Here is a 24,579-nt window from a genome sequence, read left to right on the forward strand (position 1 = left end):
ACATTTATGTTAAACAACTATATACTACACCCACTATGGAAATCAATTTTCTGTGCACACCCACTTAATAAAACGGCCACGCAGGGGATGAAAGGGCGGAAAGAAGACTGCTGAATACTTTTTGGGCACTTTTCCCCTTTGCAAAGTCACAAAAGGCAACTCCGTGTCCGTGCGTTATTTTACCACTCAAGTCTTTGAACCTAACAATGATTGAGAACAATCCATGACGCTGTCAGGTCTCAGCTTTCCAAAGGAGGGGGGTGCATGCTAGAATCTCTGCAGGGGGCCCAAACTTTTGCAGACGCCATGTTTTTGTTTTCTGTTATTTTGAAAGTGTAAATGATGGAAATACAATCTAACTTTTTGTGACATATTATACGAATGTCTAATCTGTCATTTGATGCCTTTTGGAGATTTTCCATCTTTTCTTGGCTTCTTTATGCACATTAATACAATTTTTTTCCTGGGGTGCCCAAACTTTTAAGCCCCACTGTATATACAGTACATATACATATATTACACACACACACACACACACTACTAATGTCTGAGCAGGGCAGCAGGACAATCCCTTCACACGGATCACCCTTAATGAATGCTTACCCTTCAAGTCACTAATTTATTGGAAATCCAACAAATATGCCTCACTGTCTAAACACATGTATTCTCTGCAGCGTAGTATCCAGACCTGAAGCTTCTTGAACTCCTCTCTCTCCTGTTGGGCCTCCTCCTGCTGCTGCAGCTGCTGGGCCAGCTTCAGGTCAGACCAGGGCTCGCTGGACACACACACACACACACACACACACACACACACACACACACACACACACACACACACACACACACCACCACACACACACACACACACACACACACACACACACACACAACACACACACGACAACGGAACGACACACCGACACGGACACACACACGGACACACACACGGACACACAGAGGTCAAGTGTGAGTGTACATCAGATCAGACAGATAGGGAATAAGAAGATCCGTACTAGGGTGTGCCAACCTGCTGCAGCGCGGTCTAAATGCAGCTCCACATGCTCCTGCAGAGAGAAGCTGTCACTGCAGACCACCGAGCACATGGGACACTCAAATCGCCTCTCTCCTACAGAACAGATGAGAAGCTCCATGTCAGTCCAGTTATTACAAACGCAGACAGATGAGACGGGCTGATGGGTCAGCTGCCTAGCAGGTGTAACACCTGCAAAGCAGATGCTTGAACCCTATGCGTCAACTATAAATGAATGAAACTGAATCTGGGCACGACACCGGGCACGAGCAGCGCGGTCCGTAAACAATACGAGAGCAGTGTAGCCAAAACGTCATGGTCTGGGCCAACCAAGTAACTGGGGTTAACCGTCAGTATTTTATCACGGAGAGGAAAAGTCCACTGAAACATCTGTGTTAAAACAGCTTACAGGAGACAAAAAGACCCAGTGTTCAGCATTCACACAGTCTGCGAGTGTGGCGGAACATGTGTCTCTGATCTCAAACACTGCTGCATCATCAGCAGCACCAGGCTGATAACCAGCCCACCACTTTCAATCAGTCCTGTTGTGTTTTCTTTTACAAATGAGACATCCACCTCGGGTGGAAAAAAGGAGATCATTTTGTTGTTTGACATACCAGCCAGCGGCCAAAACAAAGACACTGTGCCATGTTCCTTCAGAGGAGACCCACCGTAGAGGGTGCTGCCTGGCGCTGATGTCCTGGCTGGTGAACACGCCTCCGGTGCTGACACTGAACACACAAACAGTCAGAAAGAATGTACACATATGTGGCTTCTATGGGCGCTGATAACAACAGGTACCTGAACATAGCTGCATACAGGGCAGCCAGGTCAGAGGGAGTTACCTTCATGAGAGCGCTGTTCCTGCAGATGCAACTCCACATGCTCCTGCAGGAGGAAACAGCTGCTGCACGCGAGAGCACACATGGGGCAGGAGAACAGCTTCTCTGGAACACATACAGCACTGTTTCAAGTCTATGGGACTTTAAAGTTTGAAAGTAAGTTTGAAAAAGTGGAATTACCTTTTCTTGGTACAGACAGGCGCCGCTGTTTGGCTTCGCTGTGCTCAGATTTAACTCCATCATCGTCCTCATTACAGAGCGCAACACACTCCGGACTTGTTTTAGTACTCCGTGCTGTCGCACTCTCCCCAGGTGGTGAACCCCCGGCATCTAGTGCCTTGTTGTGATGAGCTAGCACTGAGTCTGTGGGTACACTAGAGGCAGCGGGGGGTGTGACCCAGCTGCCCTCAGCTGAGCGGGACTGGGGCGCCTCAGTTCCAGCAGGGCAGCCGGATGGGGGCATGAAGCGAGGGGGACCCTGTGCTCCGGGCCGCTCCTCTGGATGTGCACAGCTGATGTGGAGGCAGAGCTCATCGTAGGACACCCCCGACAGGGAACACAGGGGGCAGCGCAGCTCCTGCTCCAGGTGGATGACGACCAGATGGGTTCTCATGTCCTCTTCCAACAGGAGCTCCTCACCACATATTTCACAGGTCAGCATGCTGCAGCCTACACACACACACACACACACACACACACACACACACACACACACACACACACACACACACACACACACACACACACACACACACACACACACACACACACAGCTTCTTCACATGCTCTCAGAGTGCTCTTCTAGTTCCTGATGAATTTGTTACATAAATAAAAGTCGGGCAGTCTTTATAAGTGAAATTCTCACTTTCCGTAAAATGGAAGTCTCCATAGAGCCTCACCGTGCTATCAGCTGACAGTGATGTTAGATTAGATTATATTATGTTAGATTATACTTTATTCATCCCACAGCAGGGAAATTCCCTTATTACGGCAGCATTTTCTACAATAAAAGCAAAACAAACAACCAAACAACAAGTAACCAGACCAACAAGCAGAGGGCATGGCTCAATGTAAAGGTCCCTGAGAGACAGGCTGGACCTGCTGGCACGGTGATTCATGAGTGTCCTCCAATATTTCTATGACATATTCACCGTCTCTACTTTGGGACCAGACAGCACCTTTGTTCATACATTAGAATATGAAAGGTGACCTCATGCTCTACTTCATATCTGGTTTTCAGACGAGAGGACGCGGTTTCGAGAGCAGAGATTTCATTTTTCAAGAGATTTGTGGTTTTCCGAAAATGATAATCTCTGCTAGAGTTAGCCTTCTAAAGGGTTAAACCGGAACCTTCCCGTAGTCTAACGTTACCGTTAGCCTTCTAAAGGGTTAACACCGGAACCTTCCCGTAGTCTAACGTTACCGTTAGCTTTCTAAAGGGTTAAACCGGAACCTTCCCGTGGGCTACCTTCCCGAAGTCTAACGTTACCGGTAGCCTTCTAAAGGGTTAAACCGGAACCTTCCCGTAGCCTAACGTTACCGTTAGCCTTCTAAAGGGTTAACACCGGAACCTTCCCGTGCACTACCTTCCCGTTGCCTAACGTTACCGTTAGCCTTCTAAAGGGTTAACACCGGAACCTTCCCGTGGGCTACCTCCGTGCCTAACGTTACCGTTAGCCTTCTAAAGGGTTAACACCGGAACCTTCCCGTAGCCTAACGTTACCGTTAGCTTTCTAAAGGGTTAACACCGGAACCTTCCCGTAGCCTAACGTTACCGTTAGCTTTCTAAAGGGTTAACACCGGAACCTTCCCGTAGTCTAACGTTACCGTTAGCCTTCTAAAGGGTTAACACCGGAACCTTCCCGTAGCCTAACGTTCCCGTTAGCTTTCTAAAGGGTAACACCGGAACCTTCCCGTTAATTAGTCGGTAACTCATGTCCTGTTAACGTTAGACACCGGAACACATGTATGTAGTGTAACGTTAACGTAGCCCCCATATACTCTTGATATTAATAACAGCCAGTCTATGCTGCACACCGATAGATTACGTTAGCGTTATATTCATATATTGTTGACCCATTCGTTAGCGTAATATTTCTAGATTTCTGTCTCTATATGTTGACCCATATAGAGCTACTCACGGTCTATGAGATGCCTTTTACTTTCTATTCTGCAGCTCCGAAACCGTCAATTCAGGCTTTATGGCGCCGGTAACACCATTCAACTCTGACTTCCGGCTTCCGGCTCAAACCTTCACAATAAAAGAATATGATTAGTTTAGTTTTGTTTTGCAAGGAAACCATAGATGTCAACATAAATTTATCCAAAGCGGAGGGTAAAAGTATTTAGTGGCAGGGAACAATTTCAACAGCTCTGGGAGCAGGAAAACTAAGGGAGGCACCTATCCTCTAAATCTAGGAACTATCTAGTGAAAGAGGGGAGGTCAGGTCAAAGACAAGCGTTACTCGGAAACTTGGTTTGGAAGAAGTGTCTCTAAAGAGTATTTTACAAATGGGGTCAAGCGGGAAGGGAAATAGTTGTTTTTTCACATTTTTAAAAGACTGTATAACAGGATCCAGTGCATTACGGTGATGGTTCCATAGATGGCAGCAATGCAACTTGTAAAGCTGAGGATCATACAGGTCATGCAGAGATCAGGGAATGGTTAGATGAGCATGAATATTATGCAACAATATGGAATGTATCATGCTTATGCTCATAAACTGTAGACTACAGAACCATAATCATTAATGAACCTGAAAGTCAAGGCATCAATGTTAAACAGCTATTTGCCTTATAATCCAGGAAATAAAAACACCAACAATTAAACAGTGTTTTGTTTTAATGTTTGGAATCATCTTTCACTGCCAGCCTCTAGGCCTCAGTTAAAGGTACCGGTCCCAGAGAAAGGTACCGGTCCCAGAGAAAGGTACCGGTCCCAGTTAAAGGTACCGGTCCCAGAGAAAGGTACCGGTCCCAGTTAAAGGTACCGGTCCCAGTTAAAGGTACCGGTCCCAGATAAAGGTACCGGTCCCAGTTAAAGGTACCGGTCCCAGAGAAAGGTACCGGTCCCAGTTAAAGGTACCGGTCCCAGTTAAAGGTACCGGTCCCAGATAAAGGTACCGGTCCCAGTTAAAGGTACCGGTCCCAGATAAAGGTACCGTCCCAGTTAAAGGTACCGGTCCCAGTTAAAGGTACCGGTCCCAGTTAAAGGTACCGGTCCCAGAGAAAGGTACCGGTCCCAGTTAAAGGTACCGGTCCCAGTTAAAGGTTCCGGTCCCAGATAAAGGTTCCGGTCCCAGATAAAGGTACCCTCACACACATCTCTGTCCCTCTGTCCGGTGCAGCCACCATGTGGACACACAGAACATTTTACCAACTAAAACCAGTGAAAGCAACATGTATCATATACGTATACGCATACCATATTCATGATTGATAATTTTTTTTAATCTGAATAAAACAAGGAAGCGTGAGAAACTAAACTTATTACTATAATACTATACTATAATACTCAATTCAATTTCAATTTTATTTATAGTATCAATTCATAACAAGAGTTATCTCAAGACACTCTACTAATACTTCTACTTAACCTTTTTATTTCTTGCACTGTTACTATGATACACTTGTCGACTACCTCTCTTATTTTTACCTGCAGTCTGACTGTGAGCAACTGAACAATTTCCACAGGGGGGCAGTAAAGTCTTCTGATTCTGGAAACAAAACTCATATTTTCAGGGAGTCAAATACAGATATGACAGAAAAATTCAATCAGAATAGAGAGGTGCTGCTGCTGTTGTTTGTGTGTCTGTGTGTCTTTGTGTGTGTCTGTGTGTGTCTGTGTCTATATATACATGCGACACATATGTAGTTATGTGCTCTTCGTGTGTCTTTGTTATGATCTTTTAAATGATAACTTCCAGCGATATTTGACTCCTATCACAGCTGTATAATATCTGCTCATAAATAATGCATCTACATACACACAAGTATCACACACTGGGACGGGAGCGGCGATCAAACTGCATCTGTAACGCGCATCAATAAAGATCGCTCCCAGAGATATTTAGAGATTAATTAAGGCAACTTTCCGACAAATCATCAGGGAAATAGTACTTCTACTGAGTAATACACCATTGTTTCTCTGAACGCTCATAAGCTAGACTTCATCATTAAAGAAGCTTCTGTGTTTTCTGACTACTGAGCCGTAGTAACCCTTACATCAAGCCTTACATTAGTTTTCACTTGAGATGTGCGCGCTCCCGCGAAGTGCGCGCAGTTGTTGGCGGAACACGTCACAGTGCCTTTTATATTCCGCCTTTATGATTTTTGATTCGAAATTCTCTCTTAGAATTCCAGTTCTTAAAAAGAACAACAGCCCCTCTCTCTGCGCTGATTGGCTACCAGACACCCATGACGTTTTGCTTTGGTCAGAGATCAAAGCCAAACACAAACATTCTGAAGTTGACGTCAGCATTCCATCATTCATTTGACAGAATAAGTCAGCAGACTTTCAGATGAGAGGTATGCAACCATCACACTTAGAAATGTCTCCAACAAAACCACTTTACAACAAGACCAATTTTCAGATTAAACAACAGGAAGTTCTGCCTACTACATCAGGTGGCTACCGGGTGGAGTCCTTTCTGGGCGAGGGCAGGTTTGGGAAAGTGGCCAGCTGCCTAAAACTACAAACCAATGAGAAGATGGCGCTGAAGATTGTACGAACTGATGCAGGCATCGCTGGCAAGAGAGAGGTGGCCATGCTTAAAAGACTCAGGAAGCTCGACAAAGACAAAAACAACTTGGTCAGGTTGACTGAGTATTTTAGGTACAAAAGACACTATTGTCTGGTGTTTGAAATGCTGGACACAAGCCTCCACGATCTGATGAAAGAGAGGAACTTCAAGCCGCTGTGTGTGTCTGAGATCAGGGGGATCTGCCAGCAGATGCTGATGGCTCTGAATGCCCTCAGCAGCATCGGCCTGGTGCACACAGACATCAAGCCAGACAACGTGATGCTGGTCAACCACAAGCTGCAGCCCTTCAGGGTCAAACTGATTGACTTTGGTTTGGCTGCTACACTTTCCAAAATGTTGCCTGGCACCATTCAGGCCCTCGGCTACAGGGCCCCTGAGGTCCTCCTAGGCCTCCCATTGGATGAGGCTGTGGACATGTGGTCTCTGGGCTGCATTTTGGCCTTCATGTACCTGGGCAAGCACCTGTATCCAACACACTGCGAATATGAGGTGATGAGAGTGATGGTGCAGATGCACGGTCAACCCCGCGATCGCCTGCTGAATAATGGGCTCTACACCACAAACTTCTTCAGCAAGAACAAAGAGTTCTCTGGTCCAAAATGGAGACTGAACACTCAAAGGGAATACACGCTCAGAACAGGCTCCACAACCACATGCCGCCATGGCATTTACAACAAGTTGAACAGTCTGCATGACGTAGCCAGGTTCCACCCAACAGTGAGGCATGCCACGGAGTATGAAGACACACTGGCCTTTTTAAGCCTCTTCAAACGAATACTGCATCTGGATCATAAAAAGAGAATATCCCCCAGTGAAGCTCTGGGGCACCGTTTCATCACAATGAGACACCTACCTTGTTACACTTACAACTTCACTTATGTGACAGCAGCACGTTCGACCCTCAGAGAATGTGGACTGTCGAAGAAGTTCTCAGTCCAGTTTAAACGCTTTGTAACGTCCAGCGAAGCGCTAAACCGGGATGTAGCCCCCATTACTGACTCCAATGACTCCCTATCAGCTGATGAAGAAACAGCTGCTGGCCCCAATAAGGGAGCTTCCCCCGTCTCTGTTACTCAGCATTCAGAGGGGGTCAACAGCAGCAGCCTTGATAACGAGACCTACAGTAGCTTTGTTGAAGTCAAAACCCGGAAAAAGTACTTCAAGAGGGCCTGCCGGTTCTTCACCAGGATCTTTAAGTCTGTCTGCTGCTGCAGAGTTGATGTTAGAAAATAAAGACACGCCACATCTGAATGAAGACATGTCATCAGCGGCTAACGCTGTCACTGCACAGCAAGAAGGTTGTGGGTTGGAACCTGCCTTACTGCATAGAGCTGTGGACGTCCTCCCCCGAGTCTACGTGAGTTTACTCCGGTGACACCCCCCACAGCCCAGGCACAAGCAGAATAGGTCCACTAGTGCTTGCAGAATGGACCCTGCTAACTAGAGATAATAGATTGATTATGATTGAAATAAAATATAAATGAAAGAAGAATTCATCAATATTGTCATTAGGAATCAGTGAACCCAGCTCTGTTTTATCTTAGTGTGGCCACTGTGTTGAGATGATGAAGTGGTGCTTCCCTCCGAGGTGCACGGAGACCTGCGTGACGTGATGGCATCATCCTCCGCTGCTCTGCTCTGGCACTGGAAGCCAAAGACTGTTACTGCCATGACAGAGCTGGGAATAAACCAGCAAAATATCATTTTAAATGACAGTATTATTTTGTCTACTGATATGTACAGGTTGGTTCAGTCAACAATGATTTTCATGGCTTCTTTTGGGGGCAAGGACTTGGTCAGTGTCACTATGTCAAGTCTGCCATTGTATTTGTAACTGACACGTAAGCTTGTTCCAAAACTTTAAAACTTGAACTCAACTGTGAAACCTTATTTCTGCCTGAGTCACATCCCATACATTTCCATTAGCAATGGGGTTTGTTTAACGAAGACAACAACTCCCATGATCCCACACAACTTCACAAGGTCATCCAAATGTCCATCTTTCTTATTGTTTTAAGTGAGAGACCCTTAGTGGCAGAACCTGAAACACTGAACATTTGAGGTGTGACTTCTGTGGAAGAAAAAGTTCTTTCAGGTCCAGTTAGGTGGCTGGATCACATGGTTTTTAATCATCAGAAGTTCACCAAAACAATTCTCCCTGAGCAGATTGAGTCCGGCCACACTTTCTACAGGGCTACAGGAAGCAGCTCAATAAACAGAAGCTGAGAAGAAATTTATTCCCAAGACGGTCTGAGTAGATTTGCATAGACAATGAAAAAGTTCTTTGAGTAGGTAATGATTGTGGCTCTGAACAGCAGGTCTCCCTCAGTGACCACGGTGAATGCTTCCTCTGGACACTAGGCTCAGACAAAAGGCAGATGGCTTAATCAAATCAGGACACGCTAACAGTTGATTAAGTTAAATAGTTTAAGAACAGTAGCAATGTAAAGAAGAACATCAAGGACTTGGTTCAGTTAGTCACTGAGATTGGGCCGGTGGAGGACAGCGGTGATTCCAGCTTCTCTGCCATTTTCTGTCCAACAAGCCAGTGTCCCAGTTCTTTTTCGATTGTCAGTTTAGGGAAAATGTCGTCAGGTCACTTTTGTTTTCTGAATCCATGTTATCTGTTTCACCATAACTAATGATTAAAGGGAAGGTCCCCAACTCCATTGCATTGGAATACTAAACTCAATCACATGCAAACTCAAACACAGCAAACTCAAACAAGCCCATGCACTCGGGTGTAAAGGTCCAGTTGCACTCTAAAGGCCGTTTTATGCTTCTGCATGGAATCAACAGTGCACCCCCGCAGACCCCTCTGCATCTACACTGTAGCCTGATGTCACATCTTGAAAAATGTAACTACACGTCACAGAGACGCACGTCTCTCGGCTGTGGCCTTGTAGCGGTGCATTCCCCCCCGACTCATCTCCTGGTTCTCCTTCTCCTTCTCCACTACCAACATGAAATCAAGGAGAGGGTTAACTTCTCCTGCTGCAGATGTCCCACTGTGGTCAGAAAGAACAGGGAGATGATCGAGAGTCGCTACTCGCTCCAAAGCTAATCGCCGTCACTCTCTCCCTCGCTCTATCACCCCCCCCCCACACACACACACACATGTTGGCTCGACACACACACCAGCGCACAAGTATAAACATCAGGCCACTCACACAGGCTACGGCGAAAGCTCAGCGTGGAGCCTCCACACGACCATAAAACGCCTTGAGGCTTTGCTTTTTGACCCCCTGTAAAGTTTTATTTTCACGCCAGTGTGACAAATCCCCAGGCGCTAGTCCTGTCTCACACTGGGACAGACAGGAAGGACAATTTATCCAATGAACATGAAGAGGTGATGGGATTAAATATTTTCAGACAAACCTGTCTGAGGGGAATAATCTAATAGCTGCATGTCAACTAGGAATGCCTACAAGTAGCTCAGCAGTATTAGTAGGCACAACGGGACACCTGCCTAATATGGAACAAGTTCTTGTGTGTGTGTGTGTGTGTGTGGTTGGTGGGGGGGGACTCCAAAACACCAACCACAGGAATGTGTTCATTTCACCATGCTTCTTTGTTCCTGCTGAACCCCGGTGTGCGTTCTTGGACTGGGATCAATAGATTGGGAGTAATTCTTGTGCCTGTCAGCAGAAAGCGATGTAATTTGTCCGCTGTGTCGTCGTGTCAGGAAATGTTTGACTGTGTGACCCCGGGGCCCAGTGGGAGGGGGACATGAAGGGAGGCTATATAAATGTCCTGGCAGCAACACAAGGTCCGAGGAGAGCGCCACACACACACCTCCAGCAGAGACAAGGTAGGACCATGAGTGGAGTTTGACTTTTAAATATATTAACAGGTGAGGGTGATATTACACTCTGTTATTACGCATGCATTACAAACCGAGATGGCAGAAGTACTCACTTCCCGTACTGAAGTAGAAGTACAGATATTGTGTTAAAAAACACTCTGGTAAAAGTGGAAGTACCGTTATGTGTAAGTAGCCATGCAAATGAGTTCTTGATTTCTTATACAAAGCTACCTGGACCACACACACGTCACTAGAGTACACGCTGAGGAACTTCACTGGAGAAAAGACTTTATATGCTGTTGGCTACGTTGTAAATAGATGTCTGCCAACAGGCCTAAGACATCATAAATATGATTATGATGACTGGGACAGAGACTGGGACTCCACATTAATTAGATTCTGACTGAGCAGCAACAAATGAATTCAGCTGTGATTCTGTGAGAATTCACAGATCCATTTTCTCTTTTTTAATCTTTCCTTTCACATTTAAATGTTTAAATGTTTTCTTCATTTCCAACCATGTCTCCGTCCGTACTGCTATGTGCTAACGTTAGCGCCATTAAGACACCATGATTTGCAGAGTGGATGCCGCAGAATCTGTTGAGTATTATCCCGTCCAATTCGATTGAATTTGGTTTTGATGACTCGAAAAATAATAACGGGAACTCCACTGAAATAATTTGAAGCTAAAGTAATGAGCCAATTTTGTAAAATGTAAGCAGTAGAAAGTACCCATATTTGTGTTAAAATGTAAGGCATAAAAGTAAAAAGTTGGCACAAAAATGAATAGTAAATTAAAAATCTACTTGAGTGCAGTAACAAAGCATCTCTGATTACTACTGGTGGACTTTAAATTAAACGAAATAGATGATGTGTGGCATTTCTTTGTCATATATCTTTGTAAAGTGAATATCTTTGACAAAAATATGTTTGAAAATGTCACCTTTCTTTTTTTTTTTACACAGTAACGGATGGGATTTGTGATGTAGTGAAATACAATATTTAAGATTAAGATTAATATGTCCTTTATTAATCCCACAAGGGGAAATCACAATTTACACTCTGTTGTTATTACACACATTACACACAGGCCTGAACTACACACACATGCTCAGGTCCTATACATGCACTAAATGGAGAGATGTCAGAGTGGGGGGGGTGCCCATGGAAAGGTGCCCCGAGTTTCAAAAACAAACATTTTAAAATAGCGATTTTAAAATCTACTTATGACAATAAAAATTAAAATAAATAAAAATACAAAATACACAAAACTACTCAATACAGTGACATGAGTAAATGTATTTTACTATAATGTATTATACTTCCACCTCTGGTCATTGGAATGGTTATATAACTTTTTTTGAATGGGGGTTGTCTCGCTCCCCCCCAGCGCCTGTGGGCTGAAAAACCTCCCTCGCAACGTTGGGCCGGCCCCAGTGTCAGGAAGTATAGCGGGATGTCAGGTCTCGCCATGAAACCACTTGCTTTAAGGCACCCTTTCACCCATTCTGGACCAGTGGGAGAGCTGCATTCTGCAGTCACCAAGTCAACGTGGCTGAGGTTTAACACTCCATGTACAGTGATCCTCAAAATGTTTTCTATCGGACTTTTTTGAAGTCTTGCTGGGTGAGGTACAGTTGGCCACCAAGGCTTTTGAGGGAGAGCAAGCAGATCATGCTAGCTCCAAGCTTGGTTAGCTGGATCAAGTCTCTGAGGAGCAGGGCGCTGAATCCACTGGCAAAGGCTGATGTAGTCAAATGGCCAATAGATTTTAAATGTGGAGGAAACTCTAAATCACAATAAGGAGACATCGAAAAAATACAGCCCTGCAGAGATAGACAAGGTAGTCCAGCAATGGCGTGCCATCCATCTTAGTAAGTGGAATGAGACAAAAACCACTCTGGGCTTCTGGAGGGAGATTTGAAAGTTCTGGGATGCAGCTGGTATCAACCCGTTTCAAGAACTAGCCACGGCTGCTGTGTCTGTGTTGTCCTCCCCAACTCAAATGGTGAAGTAGAGAGAGTATTCAGCCAGATGAGAAATGAGAGGTCCTTGCAGACCCTCGACTCCACCCTGTACATCCGACATGGACTGAAGCTGTCTGCTGAGGCTTGCAATGAGTACCAGCTGCCTGATGAGGTGTCAGCTGCTTCCTCAGTGGCTGAACCTGCCGCAGAGAGCCTCGGCCCACCTGATGATGACCCACTCGTTCTGGGAGCCAGCACAGCCAGTGTGTGTGGAGGGGGGGGGGGGGGGGGGAAGGGTCTGGAAAACAAGCATGAACATGAATTAGAGCCAGACCGCCATTTTCACAAGTCTGTCTCTTAGATTGCTGTAGATGGTCTACAGGAAATTTTAAAAATGTTCATGTGTTACTGGGACTTGTAGACTTCTAAGTGGACCATAAGGTTAAAAAAAAATTAAGAAAACTAAAGTAAGAAAAAAAGAAAAGAAAAAAAATGAGTACGTCCGACAGTCTCTCTTTCTTCTTGTGAATATTGCCATTTATCTCGTCTATTAATAAAAACAATTCAAACTGATTGTGGCATGTTGTAAAATGGGAATTTAATGCCAGGCCGTCTGTTAGCAACCCTTTGTTAGTTTAATTAGTTTTAGTTCGTTAACGTTAGCAATCAAACAGAAACTAGTTATTAATTGTGCTTACGTTGAGAAACTAACGCAACGTTAATATTTATTTCACCGTTGTTCAGTTGGTAAACATCTTTTTGCAATATTTTTTTAATAATGTCCATGTTATACTGGGCCAAAACCGTACCAAACTGCGCCCCTTAGAGAAGATGACTCTGATTAAGTGAGCCATCTGCAGTAGGCCGGGCTACCAACCAGACTGTGCCTGTCCCAACAGATGAGGGTTCCGGTGCTGCTCCCCATCCTGCTGCTCATCTCTGCTGCCCAGGCCTTCCAGTACACGGAGCTGGCACAGCACATCGACAGCCATCAGCAACAGTATGTGGAGGTACAATATCAGTCTTCCTCTTCCTTTGAAATCTAAAATGAACACCACCGAGATTGTAATTCCTACTGAGCAAACTCCTAAAGATAACTAGTCCTGGTCCACTATGTGTAAGTGTTTAAAACGGACTGAAACGTGAATAAACGCTCCCGTGGTTAAAATGGCCACCGTGCAGGCAACGTCACAAGTCACGTTGAGCCTAAAGTTTCCTTTTAAAAACTTCCACAGTGAGAATGGCTTTTAGAGATCTTTTTACAGATCCAAACCAGTTAGTAACAGTGCTCAGACAAGGAGACTGGAAATGGAAATGCTTTTTAAATCCTCAACACTTCCATATAATGTTAGAGCAGACATCTAATGGGGGTGGGGGGGCAGTATTAAAAAAACACTGTTGGGCTTGCTTCATGTTTGTTCCATCTTAGATTCCTCGGTTTCAAAAGACTTTAGTCTAGTAGTGAATGTTACACCATGGCAGAAGGATTGTGCGTTGAGTGTGTGTGTGTGTGTGTGTGTGTGTGTGTGTTTCAGGCTCTCAGGGAATGGATTGCTATCGAAAGTGACTCCAGTAACATCTTAAAGAGAGCCGAACTGCACCGCATGATGGACATGACGGCTCAGAAGCTAAGGCTGATGGGAGGGACTGTCGAGCTGGTGGACATCGGAGAACAAGAAGTCAGTCTCCCGGCCCCTCTGGGCCTTTTTATTCTTTATTATAGCTGAGATCTGATATAAATAATCCTCATCCGGCCTGGTTACTAAATATTCTGGTTGTGGGGACAGAGGCTGTCACAGTTTGTGAGGAAAGTTCAACGGACTGGAACAGTTCAGGGTCACACAGGCTTACAAACCCCAAGAGGGGCCGGCAGAGTCCAAGGTCCAAAAAGCAGGCAGATATGTAAGGGTTAATGCCCCGCGAGGTATCCATTGTCAGTGATGTATGGACTCCTAGAAGGGCATTAAGATTTGGAGGGCGTCAGCAGGGCATCAGCTTATGTCATGGCCACTAGCCTTATGACGTTCATTTATGTTATAAAATGTTTTACAGTCATATCTAACAATAAACAATAACGGTGTTTCTCCTCCTGAGGGTTGGACTTACTCCCGTAAAGTTCTGTCCAATGCAAACATTGTTCACTGCTCCTATTTCTTACAATAACTATAATAATATAATACATATTAATATAATGCTACGGATATCTGAGAGATTGAGATTTTACAGTGTGTGTACTTTTCTGATGCAACCCATGAAAGCAAAGTAGGTGCACATGCTGGAGGGACCCTGCAGCAGCCGGGCTGAAGGTAACTGCTTTAATGTCTGCAGCTTCCTGACGGCCAGACGTTGGCGTTGCCTAAAGTGGTGACGGCTCAGTTTGGTGATGACTCAGACAAACTCACAGTGTGTGTCTACGGCCATGTGGACGTCCAGCCAGCGAAGCTAGACGACGGCTGGGCAACAGATCCCTACAACCTGACAGACATCAACGGTAACAGCCTTTAAGCTCCCGGTCGGGCTGCTCAGCCAAACAACGCTCAAACCCACACAACGCCATTTTACATTCTTGTGGTTTTTCACTTTCCAAAGATAACAAACATGTCAGGTGGAATTTAACATTTTAAATAATGCTCAAATCGGATGGAATGCCAAATGTACATGGTCTGCATTTATAGAGCACAACAGCTATGCTACTTAAAGCACTTTTGCATATTACAGGACCCTTTACCATTCACATAAGATATTCTACTAGATTATAATATAGAACTTATTTAACTTTAATTAAGATGACCAGAATAAATAAATTACCTTAAGGTTTAATACTTGCTCATATTAATATGTGTAGTCTAAGGAATAAAATTCAAGACCTGTCTTTATTTTTACAATTGAATAAAATAGACAAATTATGATTTCTGAAACTCATCGGATCACTTCATAGATAATTCAGAAGTGGACATAGGGGGTTTTCAATTTACGAAATGATAGAAACAGATTTGGAGGAGGTGTAGCCATTTAATAAGAGATAATTTCCTGTTAAAATGAGACATGATAATGATTGATGATGTTGAAGATTATGGGTACAGGTACATCTTCCACATTTGAACAACTATTATTTGGTTGTTGTTTAGGCCACCTAGTGCCAGGATACAGTATGTTAATGATTATGTAATATGCTAGATAAGGTGATGAGGAAAACAGAGAGATATATTGGTTGGGAGATTTAAATATTGATTGGCTGTCTGATATTTGTCCTTTGAAAAACAAGCTTAAAATCATGGCTGACACTTGTGGTTTATCTCAATTAATGGATCAACCGACGAGAATTTCTAGTAACAATACAGGATTAACTTCAAATGTATTGATCACTTTATATATAATCCTGATATGTGCTCAATACCATTTCGTAACAGTTGGCTTTAGTGATCACAACTGTGTTGCTGTCTCTAGGAAAGCTAAGCTGCCTAGAGCCTGTCCTAAAATTATTATGAAAAGATCTTTAGGGTATTTAATGAGGATGTTTTTAAATGATTGGATAATAAATGGAACTTGATAAGTGACATTGATGATGTTGATGCATCCTAATTATTTATGGATTATTTTTGGGAGTTGTAACAAGACTGCTCCATTAAAGAAATGTACAGTTAAAGCCAAAAGTGCTCCTGGGTTGATACGAGTTAAGGAGCTTAATGAATCAAAGGGAAGAGGCTAAAAAGGTTGTGGTTAATTCTGACTCTCCTATGGACAAAAAATCTTATTGTATTTTAAGAAATCAGGTGACCAAGGTGAAAGAGTGAAAAAGAGGAGATATTTTAAGAAGAGAATGAGAAGTAGTGGTACTGACAGTAAGAGAATGTGGAATGTCCTCAATGAAATCTGGGAAAAAAAAAACTTGTACTTCTTTTGTGAATTTAATGGTGTTATTGACTAAGCCAATACAGATTGCAAATTATTTTAATGATTATTTTGTAATAAGATTACTAATTTTAGAGAGACGATGAAATGCACTGTGGATTACAACTCAGTTCTTATTGAAAGGTGTATTATGCAAGATAAAAGGTGCAGTTTGAATTTCATCAGGTTAATGTTGTGCAGGTGGAAAGGTTGTTGCGATCTGTGACTGTGGGGGGTCTGCTGGGACAGACAAATGGATAGTCGGCTGTTGAAGGTATCAGCTGCAAAATTTCAAATCATCTGTCACATTTTCAACCGATGTTTGATTAGGGGTGTTTGTCCAAAACTTTGGAAGGAGGGTAGATAATTCTTTACCCAAAGACACAAAATCAACTTTCTGTGGTTCAAATAGTAGGCCTATTAGCATCTTGCCTATTTAAGTAAATTATTGGAAAAGATTGTATTTGAGAAAGTGCAAGATTACTTCGAACAAGATTGACTCCGATGTTTCAGCAGCATAGACGTGGTCATTCCACCTGCACTGCAATGACACAAATGTCGGATAGCTGGCTAACATCTATTGACAACTCAATGCTTGTGGGTTCACTCCTACTAAACTTCAGCGTACCTTGATGTGATTGACCATGAAATTTTGATTTCTAAATTATAGTTATGGTTTTACTTTCTCTGCAATCAAGTGGTTTAAGAGCTATTTGTCGAGAGGTCGCAAAGAGTTTATTTATTGGTGCTTTATCTGTAGCAAGTCCCTGGACTGTGGTGTTCCTCAAGGAAGTTGTCTTGGACCTTGTTATTTCAATTTTTACAAATGATATGCCTGATACTCAGTAAGGCTAAATTGACTATGTTTTGATGATAATATCTATTATGCAGCCCTACATGTCTAGGATAATCAGGTTCTGTCTAGTGAGATTAGCAAATTGTATAATTGGATCAACACAATAAAATTGTCCTAAATATTTCAAAAACTGGGAGTATAATATTCGGTTCTAAGTATAGATTATCTGATAATCCCAAAATTGATACATGTAAATGGTCAAAATGTTCAGCAAGTAAAAAAGGTGAAGCTTTTGGGACTTTGGCTTGATTCACATTGTCATGTGGGGATCATATTCAAATGGTTACTAAAAGGTGGTAGAGCGGTGGCAGTTGTTCGTAAATGTGCACAGTTTTAAAATTACAGTTGTTTAGGCGGTGTGTTTGTTCATGGTTTTGTGTCATTTGGATATTGTTCTGTGTATGGTCTGCGGCATCAAGCAGTCATTTAAAAAATTACAAGTTGCACAAAATAAGGCTGCAATACTGGTTCTTGGTTGTTCTTCGAGAACTAGGGGTGCAGAGATGCATGAACGTCTTGCTTGGTGGAGGTCAAGAATAGACTATCTGTTAATATGTTAGTATATTTTCATGGAATTATTAATACTAGGATTCCTAAATTTTTTTTGATAATATAACTATTGTTCAGATTACATTCCATTATACAAGAGGGGTGAATAGTGGACAGATTCTTACCAATACCTGATCTGACTGGATGAAGAGGAGGGTTTTATGGTCAAGTGCAATTGGAACAATCTTCCAGTTGGGATTCGGGACAACAAGGGAAGGGTGTTTAAAAAAAGACTTAGACCACATTTGTTTTCGAGATATAATATTGTCTGGATTGGTTGAGTGAGGTTGATTCATGTGCTAATTATTCTTTATTATATTTAGTTGTTAGTATTTTTTGCATTTTCAGTTTTGTGTGAATATATATGATATATTTGGGAGTAATTTTTGTTGTATTATTGTCTTTGGATGTAATTGTGTGGACCCCAGGGAAGATAGTGTAGTATAGCTGGCGTCAGCTAATGGGGATCCTTTGAAATAAACAAATAAACACACATTCATACACTGTGTGAATCACTGTGGGATACAAGGGGCCACCTGGTCATCAGAAGACTTTTGTGTCTGTAGGTAACCTGTATGGAAGAGGAGCTTCAGACAACAAGGCTCCAGTTTTAGCGTGGATCCATGCTGTGGAGGCGTACCAAGCCCTGAACATGGTGAGAGATGTTCATTTGGGCTGTTTATGCATGCCACAAAAGTCACATGTGTAAGGGGGCTGCAGAGGCACTGAGACCTCAGACCAAAGGACAGATTAAAGAGCTAATTTACAAATCATCTTTGCTATTAAAACACTGAAAATATGAACAGGGAAACAGAGCGTGCAGGCAAGACAGACCTTACAGAGGACTTGTACTTATTTCAGCAGACTGAGTACAAAGCACGACACATAACTGCACCCCTAGAGAGAGAGGGAGAGCCAAGAGACGGACTAAGTCACTGCTGTTTGTGCTAAATCACTGCAGCGTCTGTCCCTGCGTTCTTCTCTGCTAATCTATCTTGGGAAAACAAAGCACACAGCTAAATGTGCGTATGAATAGGCCTAATCCAGATGCTGGTTGCAGTAAGGGGAAAGGCAGTGTTATGGCTCCTGATATTAGTCCCACTGATCTGATGCAGTAGCGCTGGTCTCCTGTCTGTCCACCAGGAGCTGCCAGTCAATGTGAAGTTTCTCATTGAGGGCATGGAGGAGACTGGCTCTAACGGCCTGGACGCCATGATCATGGCCCAGAGAGACACCTTCTTCTCGGACGTGGATTACATCATCATCTCAGACTGCGGCTGGCTGAGCCGGCGGCCCGCCCTCACCTACGGCACCAGAGGCAACTGCTACTTCTACGCTGAGGTTGTGTATGCACACACACAGAAACACACATCCAAACTGAAACATTCAGCTTCAGATATGTTGTTGGGAATCCTTCAGTCACTCAGCTCTTCCGTGGTGTGTTTTCAGGTTCAAGGACCTAAACAGGACCTACATTCTGGTGTTTATGGAGGCACAGTGATTGAACCAATGACTGACCTCATTGGTATTCTGGGTGAGTGTTTCTTTAGGGTGTATTTGTAGGTAGTACACATTACTGAATTCACTCACTCACTCACTCACTCAATCACTCACTCACTCACTCACTCAGTCACAGGAAGATAAGGCACTGGACCTGAGATCAGTAAGGCCTCAGCTCCATGCCAGGTACCTGCAAGGAACATTTTGAATTTGACAGTTAACCTTTATTGACAGCATAAACTACTCAAAGGATAAGGCTTGGATTATTTTATGTGTTTTATAGAGACCAAAACAACAATGTGTTAGTCATCTCTTAATACTTTGTGACTTCCTGCCTGTGGCCCATTGTTTCTTACTGAGGGGATACAGCTTCAAAACCGGTCACCGATAGTTTTTCAAAGTATTTCCACAGACAGCTACACACACTAGTTTTTGATTAAACAATTTGGATGAAAAACTGACGCCCGCGCGTGTGTGTATGTGCGCGTGTGTGTGTCTGTGCGTGTGTGTGTATGTGTGTGTGTGTGCGTGTGTGTGTGTGTATGTGCGTGTGTGTGTGTGATTGTGTGTGTGTGTGTGTGTGTGTGTTCACTGCAGGACAATTAGCTCTCTCTGAACACATCTGTTTAGGAACCTGCACCACAGTTTTAGTAAACTGAGCATATTTCCAAAAAACTGTGCTTTTAATGATATGACCACATTACTTCACTTCAGTTTTATGCAGCACACTTGATGCATAAACCCTTTTTTAAAGTTTGAAGACATGTATAATGTGTTGCTGGTTTGGTGTAACTTGGGGTCTTAGACACACTGATCAGCCCCAGCGGTACGATCCTGATTCCCGGGATCCGGGAAGCTGTGGCTCCTCTCTCTGATGATGAATGGAAAATGTATCAGGACATCCAATTTGACATGGAAAACCACAAGAACAAGACGGGTGTCAACCAGCTCATGTACAGCAATAAGGTAAGAGTATAATCTTAAAAGGATCAACTTTAACACAACATGGAAACAACCAGATTAGTGACGTTGTGTGTTTCCTGCAGGTGGATCTGTTGGCCCACATGTGGCGCTACCCCACTGTCTCCATCCATGGCATCGAGGGGGCCTTCTCAGACCCTGGCACAAAGACGGTCATCCCTGCTAAGGTTACTGCCAAGTTCTCCATTCGACAAGTTCCCAACATGGACCCTGCTATGGTCAAGAAACAGGTAAACAGCATGTGGAGGCTCTGAATCAGGTCTTTCCTCTCATAAGGTGCCTTTCCTCTAATCTGGTTGCTTTGATGCTGTAGGTAACTGACTACCTTCACTCAGTGTTTGCTAAGCGGAGGAGTCCCAATAAGCTGAAAGTCACGATGGTAATCGGGGCCAAGCCTTGGCTGGCCGACCCTCGGCATCCCCTCTACGAGGCCGGGAAGGCTGCAGTGAACAGAGGTGCACAACACATTCAACACCTTCAGCATCCCTAGCTCCCATTACATTAGTAGCAATGGGCAAAAAGTAGTGCACCTGCACATCACTGAAGTACCTGAGTGAATGTACTCATAATCCCATGTGCAGTATAAATTTTTTTTGGGGGGCAGTAGCTCAGTCAGTAGGGAGTTGGGTTGGGAACTGGAGGGTCGCTGGTTCAAGTCAAGAAGAGATGACACTTCCTGGGCACTGCCAGGTGCTCTTGAGCAAGGCATTGTACCCCCCCGCACACACACACTCTGACATCTCTCCATTTGTGCATGAGTAGGTCCTGAGCATGGGTGTGTATTTCAAGCCTGTGTGTAGTGGTTACTAACAAAACAGTGTAACATTGTAATTTATGTATAAAACCAAATCCGAAATAGTCCTTTTATGCCATCCATAATGACTGTATTATTATTATCTCTACTTCCCAATGTCCAGTGCATGTAACACATGCTTGTTTCTCTTGCTGCTTAAACATTTCCTGTAAGTACAGCTGCAGGCGTTGTCCTATCTTAACTCGTCTTTGGGCTGGACGCTCTCAGCATTAAGCTGCCTCACGGAGCTTTTAGTCGTACATGTCCAGACCTTCTTTCACACCGCTGTGGAGGAAGTCCCCTCAGCATTCTGGGATGGGAGAACAACGTGCTATGGTTTTTCTTTAAACCAATCACAATCAGAGCCATGGTGCCGTTGCTAAATAGTCTCCGGAAGGACCATGTGTACATTCAAAACTGTAAAGCGTCTTGAGTGTCCAGAAAAGTGCTATAAAAACAAATGTATTATTATTATTATTGTTATTATTATTAACAAAAGTATTTTTTGTCGTGCAACAGAAAGAAAGAGTCTAGCTATCTGTCTGGATTGACCTCAGCTGTTTCCTACTGTGCTAGATACCTGAGAGCTTATGTCCGTCACACTGTCCCTTGTCCAGTTTTTAACACAGATCCTGACCTGATCCGCGAGGGCGGGACCATCCCTATCGCCAGAACCTTCCAGGATGTGACGATGAAAAGCATCATCATGATGCCCATCGGGGGCTTCGATGACGGGATGCACTCCCAGAATGAGAAAATCAGCAGGTTGGACTCCCCTGGGTTTCTATTTCCTTTTACAGGAAGTTCTAAATGAGTGTGAGTGTGTTGGCTGTGAAGATGAACACATGCATTTCATCAGACGGTCTTATCCTCCCTTCATCATTGAATACTGCTTTAGCCTAACAGTCACCATGTGGTAAACACATGTGGCTGCAGGATCAGAATCGGAGTGTTTTGCTAGGTGAGTAGCACTTACTATGAATGTGACTGGGTTGTAGGTGCATACATAGTACATACTTTAGAGGGATGTGCAAAAGATATAGATATTAAAAGATATGTGAATGTGCAGGGGACAGGATGTAGGATCAATGTGGAACAGGGATGTCAGGATTAAATAAATCTATCTAAAGGAAGGCATGCAAAAAATGAACAATGCCACAAACCCAACCTGAGAAAGTACCATCAACATCTGGAGAAGACAGAACAGATCAGAAGGCTGACAAGGTTCACCTGGTGGAGGCGGTGAGACCTTTAAAGTGTGGTGGAAGTCTCACTGACTCGCGGAACAGGGACTAGATCCTTCATGTTTGAGACATGAATGAATGAATGAATCATTTGTGTTATTGTGTCATGCACACACACAGAAAAAGTATGTCCAGCCCAAAGGGCTTACAAGACACCATTATTTATAAGAAAATATATAATAATAATACAGATACCAGAATAGCATTATAAATTAAACAAATACACCTTCTCTTTTTGCCATGCTTTAGAGACAAAACAGACATTTCATGTAAGATTAGTCTGTGAACAATGGTGCAAGACTGTAGAAAGGGATGTAAACTAGGCTTTATGTTGGTCCATATATGCTTGTGTTACCGTGAGTGTGCAGAAACATCCAGTCCAACATCTTATTAACCCTTTCCTTGCTTTAACTTTCCCCACCCAGGTACAACTATATCGAGGGAACCAAGTTATTTGTCTCCTTCCTGTATGAAGTATCCCAGCTGAAGAAGACCAGTGTGTGATGAGCTCTTCTGACACAAGCCTGCTTCAGACTTTCTCTTCCTTCCATCCACTCTTCTGTCTGCTGCTGTAAGCTTTCATTTGTCTGCATCTGTGAAAGGTATCCATCTATCTCTGTCTGTACTGTAAGTGTGTGTGATGTAATAAAAGCTGTACAATGCAACATTTGTGTTCTTTTACTGTCAGGAAGTGTCCAAATGTCCCTTGAGGAGTGTTACAGTAATAATGAGACAGACGGTGGTATTGTTCCTTCAGTCACGAGGTGTTTATTTACCACTCAAACATGCACATACTGAACACTGTTATAAGAACTCATTTCAGAGCCAAGACAGCAGATGTGGATGGACAGAAGCTGTTCAGACAGACGTTGCTGTACGTCTGGACAGAATCCAGCCATTGTCTGCTGTCAGAGTCGGATTCAGCCAAAAGCATCTGCTCTACTGTGTACAAAACATGTATTCATTAAGTCTGAAATGTAGGATTCAGAGAGAAGGGTACGACATGCAGCACAGGTTGCTGTTGTCTTATCTTCATTCTCCAAGATGCTGACCCCTATTTCACTGTGAGAACGCCAGATAAAAAATACTTTTAGCATCGCTGACATTGTCACACCATTCAAAAGAAAATAAGCTTATTATGAAAATACATATTTTTGCAATAAAGTGCTGGCACATTCTGTGTACACACTGGTAATAATACAAAGATACAGTTCTAACACTTTGCAGATCATTCCAGGGCTCATCTCTACCTGTGCAGTATCTGAGGAGTGCACACGTGTCACACAGACCGCAGGATATGGTGGCGAGGAGCCCTGGTGTTGTGAAGAAGCCGTGTCACCACTTCAGCGGCCTGATTCACAACACCAGCTGACCCTCGCCACCCGCACACACTCACACACTGGGGTCCATCACAGAGGACAGAAACAAGCCAGGGATAGAGAGCATCAATCTGCAATAGTGGACGGACAATACTCACCTGCAGTAAATCCTGTCCACCACTGACTGCAGTGTAGAGACGCTGGTTTCCGACCAGAACCCCCCCTGACTGGGCAGAGAGGCTAAAAGCAGGGGTGCAGTGCACGGCGTCTCCACCGGAGGGCAGCTTTCTCCTCTGCTCGCTCACATGAAGCTGATGACACACCATGACTCCACCTGCAGAGAACACGACACAAACAGGAACACAAGCTTTCGGTCAAATAAAGTGTGTTTAATGAGTGCTTGAGCCATGGAACTTGGGAAACTGAAAGCTGACATGGTGTGTGCGCTCATACTTAGCAGACATCAGTGGGGTGCATGTCCCACTGATGTCCCACTGATGACTGTTAATGTGAGCAGGCCTCACATGTAACAGTGCTCCATTTGGTTGCCTATTTATAAAGCGCTTTGGTATTGAGGACAGGGCTGTGATGGAGCTGAGAATAACTCTGGTTTCACAGCGGCACGCCTTAATCCGTCCGCCCGCTGGGTCTGAAAAGTGAAACCTTGTCACAGTATCACTTCAGTTTAACATGATCTTGTCTTATGATCAAGAGAAGGATTGTGGACAGTCGGGCTGGTATTTCTTCTAAAATAACAGAATTCATCGGTTTGAGTCATTCTATAACAATAAAATACAGTTTCTTTAGATTGGAGTAAAAATAGACATCTGGTATGATTATTTAGGACCAACAGTACTGTGTGAAAATACACAATTACAAGTCAAAATACACTTTAGTATTTATTATGTAAAGTGGAACATGTCATATATTATGGTCCTATATATTATACCCAAGGGTCATACCAGATGTATCCTGTCTGTCTTGGGTAAGACACTGATGACAATTGTACATACTAAAAGCAATGTTTTGCAGAATTTCA

General features: G+C 43.6%; 3 protein-coding genes across 4 annotated transcripts in view; 2 read left to right on the forward strand and 1 right to left on the reverse strand.

Annotated features, from left to right (window-relative positions):
- zufsp (zinc finger containing ubiquitin peptidase 1) overlaps positions 1 to 4,103 on the reverse strand; it is a 13,756-nt gene extending 9,653 nt beyond the window's left edge. Inside the window, exons 1-6 of the mRNA XM_032517548.1 lie at positions 4,014 to 4,103; positions 2,053 to 2,541; positions 1,876 to 1,977; positions 1,702 to 1,761; positions 1,014 to 1,126; positions 689 to 772 (exon numbers count right to left, since the gene is read on the reverse strand). Of these exons, the coding sequence (XP_032373439.1) occupies positions 689 to 772; positions 1,014 to 1,126; positions 1,702 to 1,761; positions 1,876 to 1,977; positions 2,053 to 2,533 (840 nt within the window). The 5' untranslated portion in view covers positions 2,534 to 2,541; positions 4,014 to 4,103. The remainder of the gene's footprint in view (positions 1 to 688; positions 773 to 1,013; positions 1,127 to 1,701; positions 1,762 to 1,875; positions 1,978 to 2,052; positions 2,542 to 4,013) is intronic.
- A 2,265-nt stretch (positions 4,104 to 6,368) lies between these two features.
- On the forward strand, positions 6,369 to 8,226 carry LOC116691407 (homeodomain-interacting protein kinase 2-like). The gene has a single exon (XM_032519006.1). It carries the CDS (start codon positions 6,393 to 6,395, stop codon positions 7,866 to 7,868), a length of 1,476 nt encoding a protein of 491 aa, XP_032374897.1. The 5' UTR covers positions 6,369 to 6,392; the 3' UTR covers positions 7,869 to 8,226.
- A 1,682-nt stretch (positions 8,227 to 9,908) lies between these two features.
- Positions 9,909 to 22,905, forward strand: cndp1 (carnosine dipeptidase 1). 2 transcript variants are annotated; one of them, XM_032519134.1, is made up of 12 exons: positions 9,909 to 9,984; positions 13,307 to 13,417; positions 13,943 to 14,086; positions 14,736 to 14,898; positions 18,270 to 18,358; positions 18,847 to 19,044; positions 19,153 to 19,237; positions 20,009 to 20,169; positions 20,250 to 20,414; positions 20,498 to 20,639; positions 21,595 to 21,742; positions 22,647 to 22,725. In XM_032519134.1, the coding sequence occupies exons 2-12, from the start codon at positions 13,307 to 13,309 to the stop codon at positions 22,723 to 22,725; spliced, it is 1,485 nt and encodes a 494-aa protein (XP_032375025.1). In that variant the 5' UTR covers positions 9,909 to 9,984. The 2 variants fall into 2 exon arrangements, with proteins under 2 accessions (XP_032375025.1, XP_032375024.1); XM_032519133.1 differs by lacking the exon at positions 9,909 to 9,984 and adding an exon at positions 10,384 to 10,446 and having other exon boundaries at positions 22,647 to 22,905.
- The last annotated feature ends 1,674 nt before the right edge of the window (positions 22,906 to 24,579 follow it).

This window comes from Etheostoma spectabile, chromosome 6, assembly GCF_008692095.1.
Source record: "Etheostoma spectabile isolate EspeVRDwgs_2016 chromosome 6, UIUC_Espe_1.0, whole genome shotgun sequence".
Classification (NCBI taxonomy): Eukaryota; Metazoa; Chordata; class Actinopteri; order Perciformes; family Percidae; genus Etheostoma; species Etheostoma spectabile.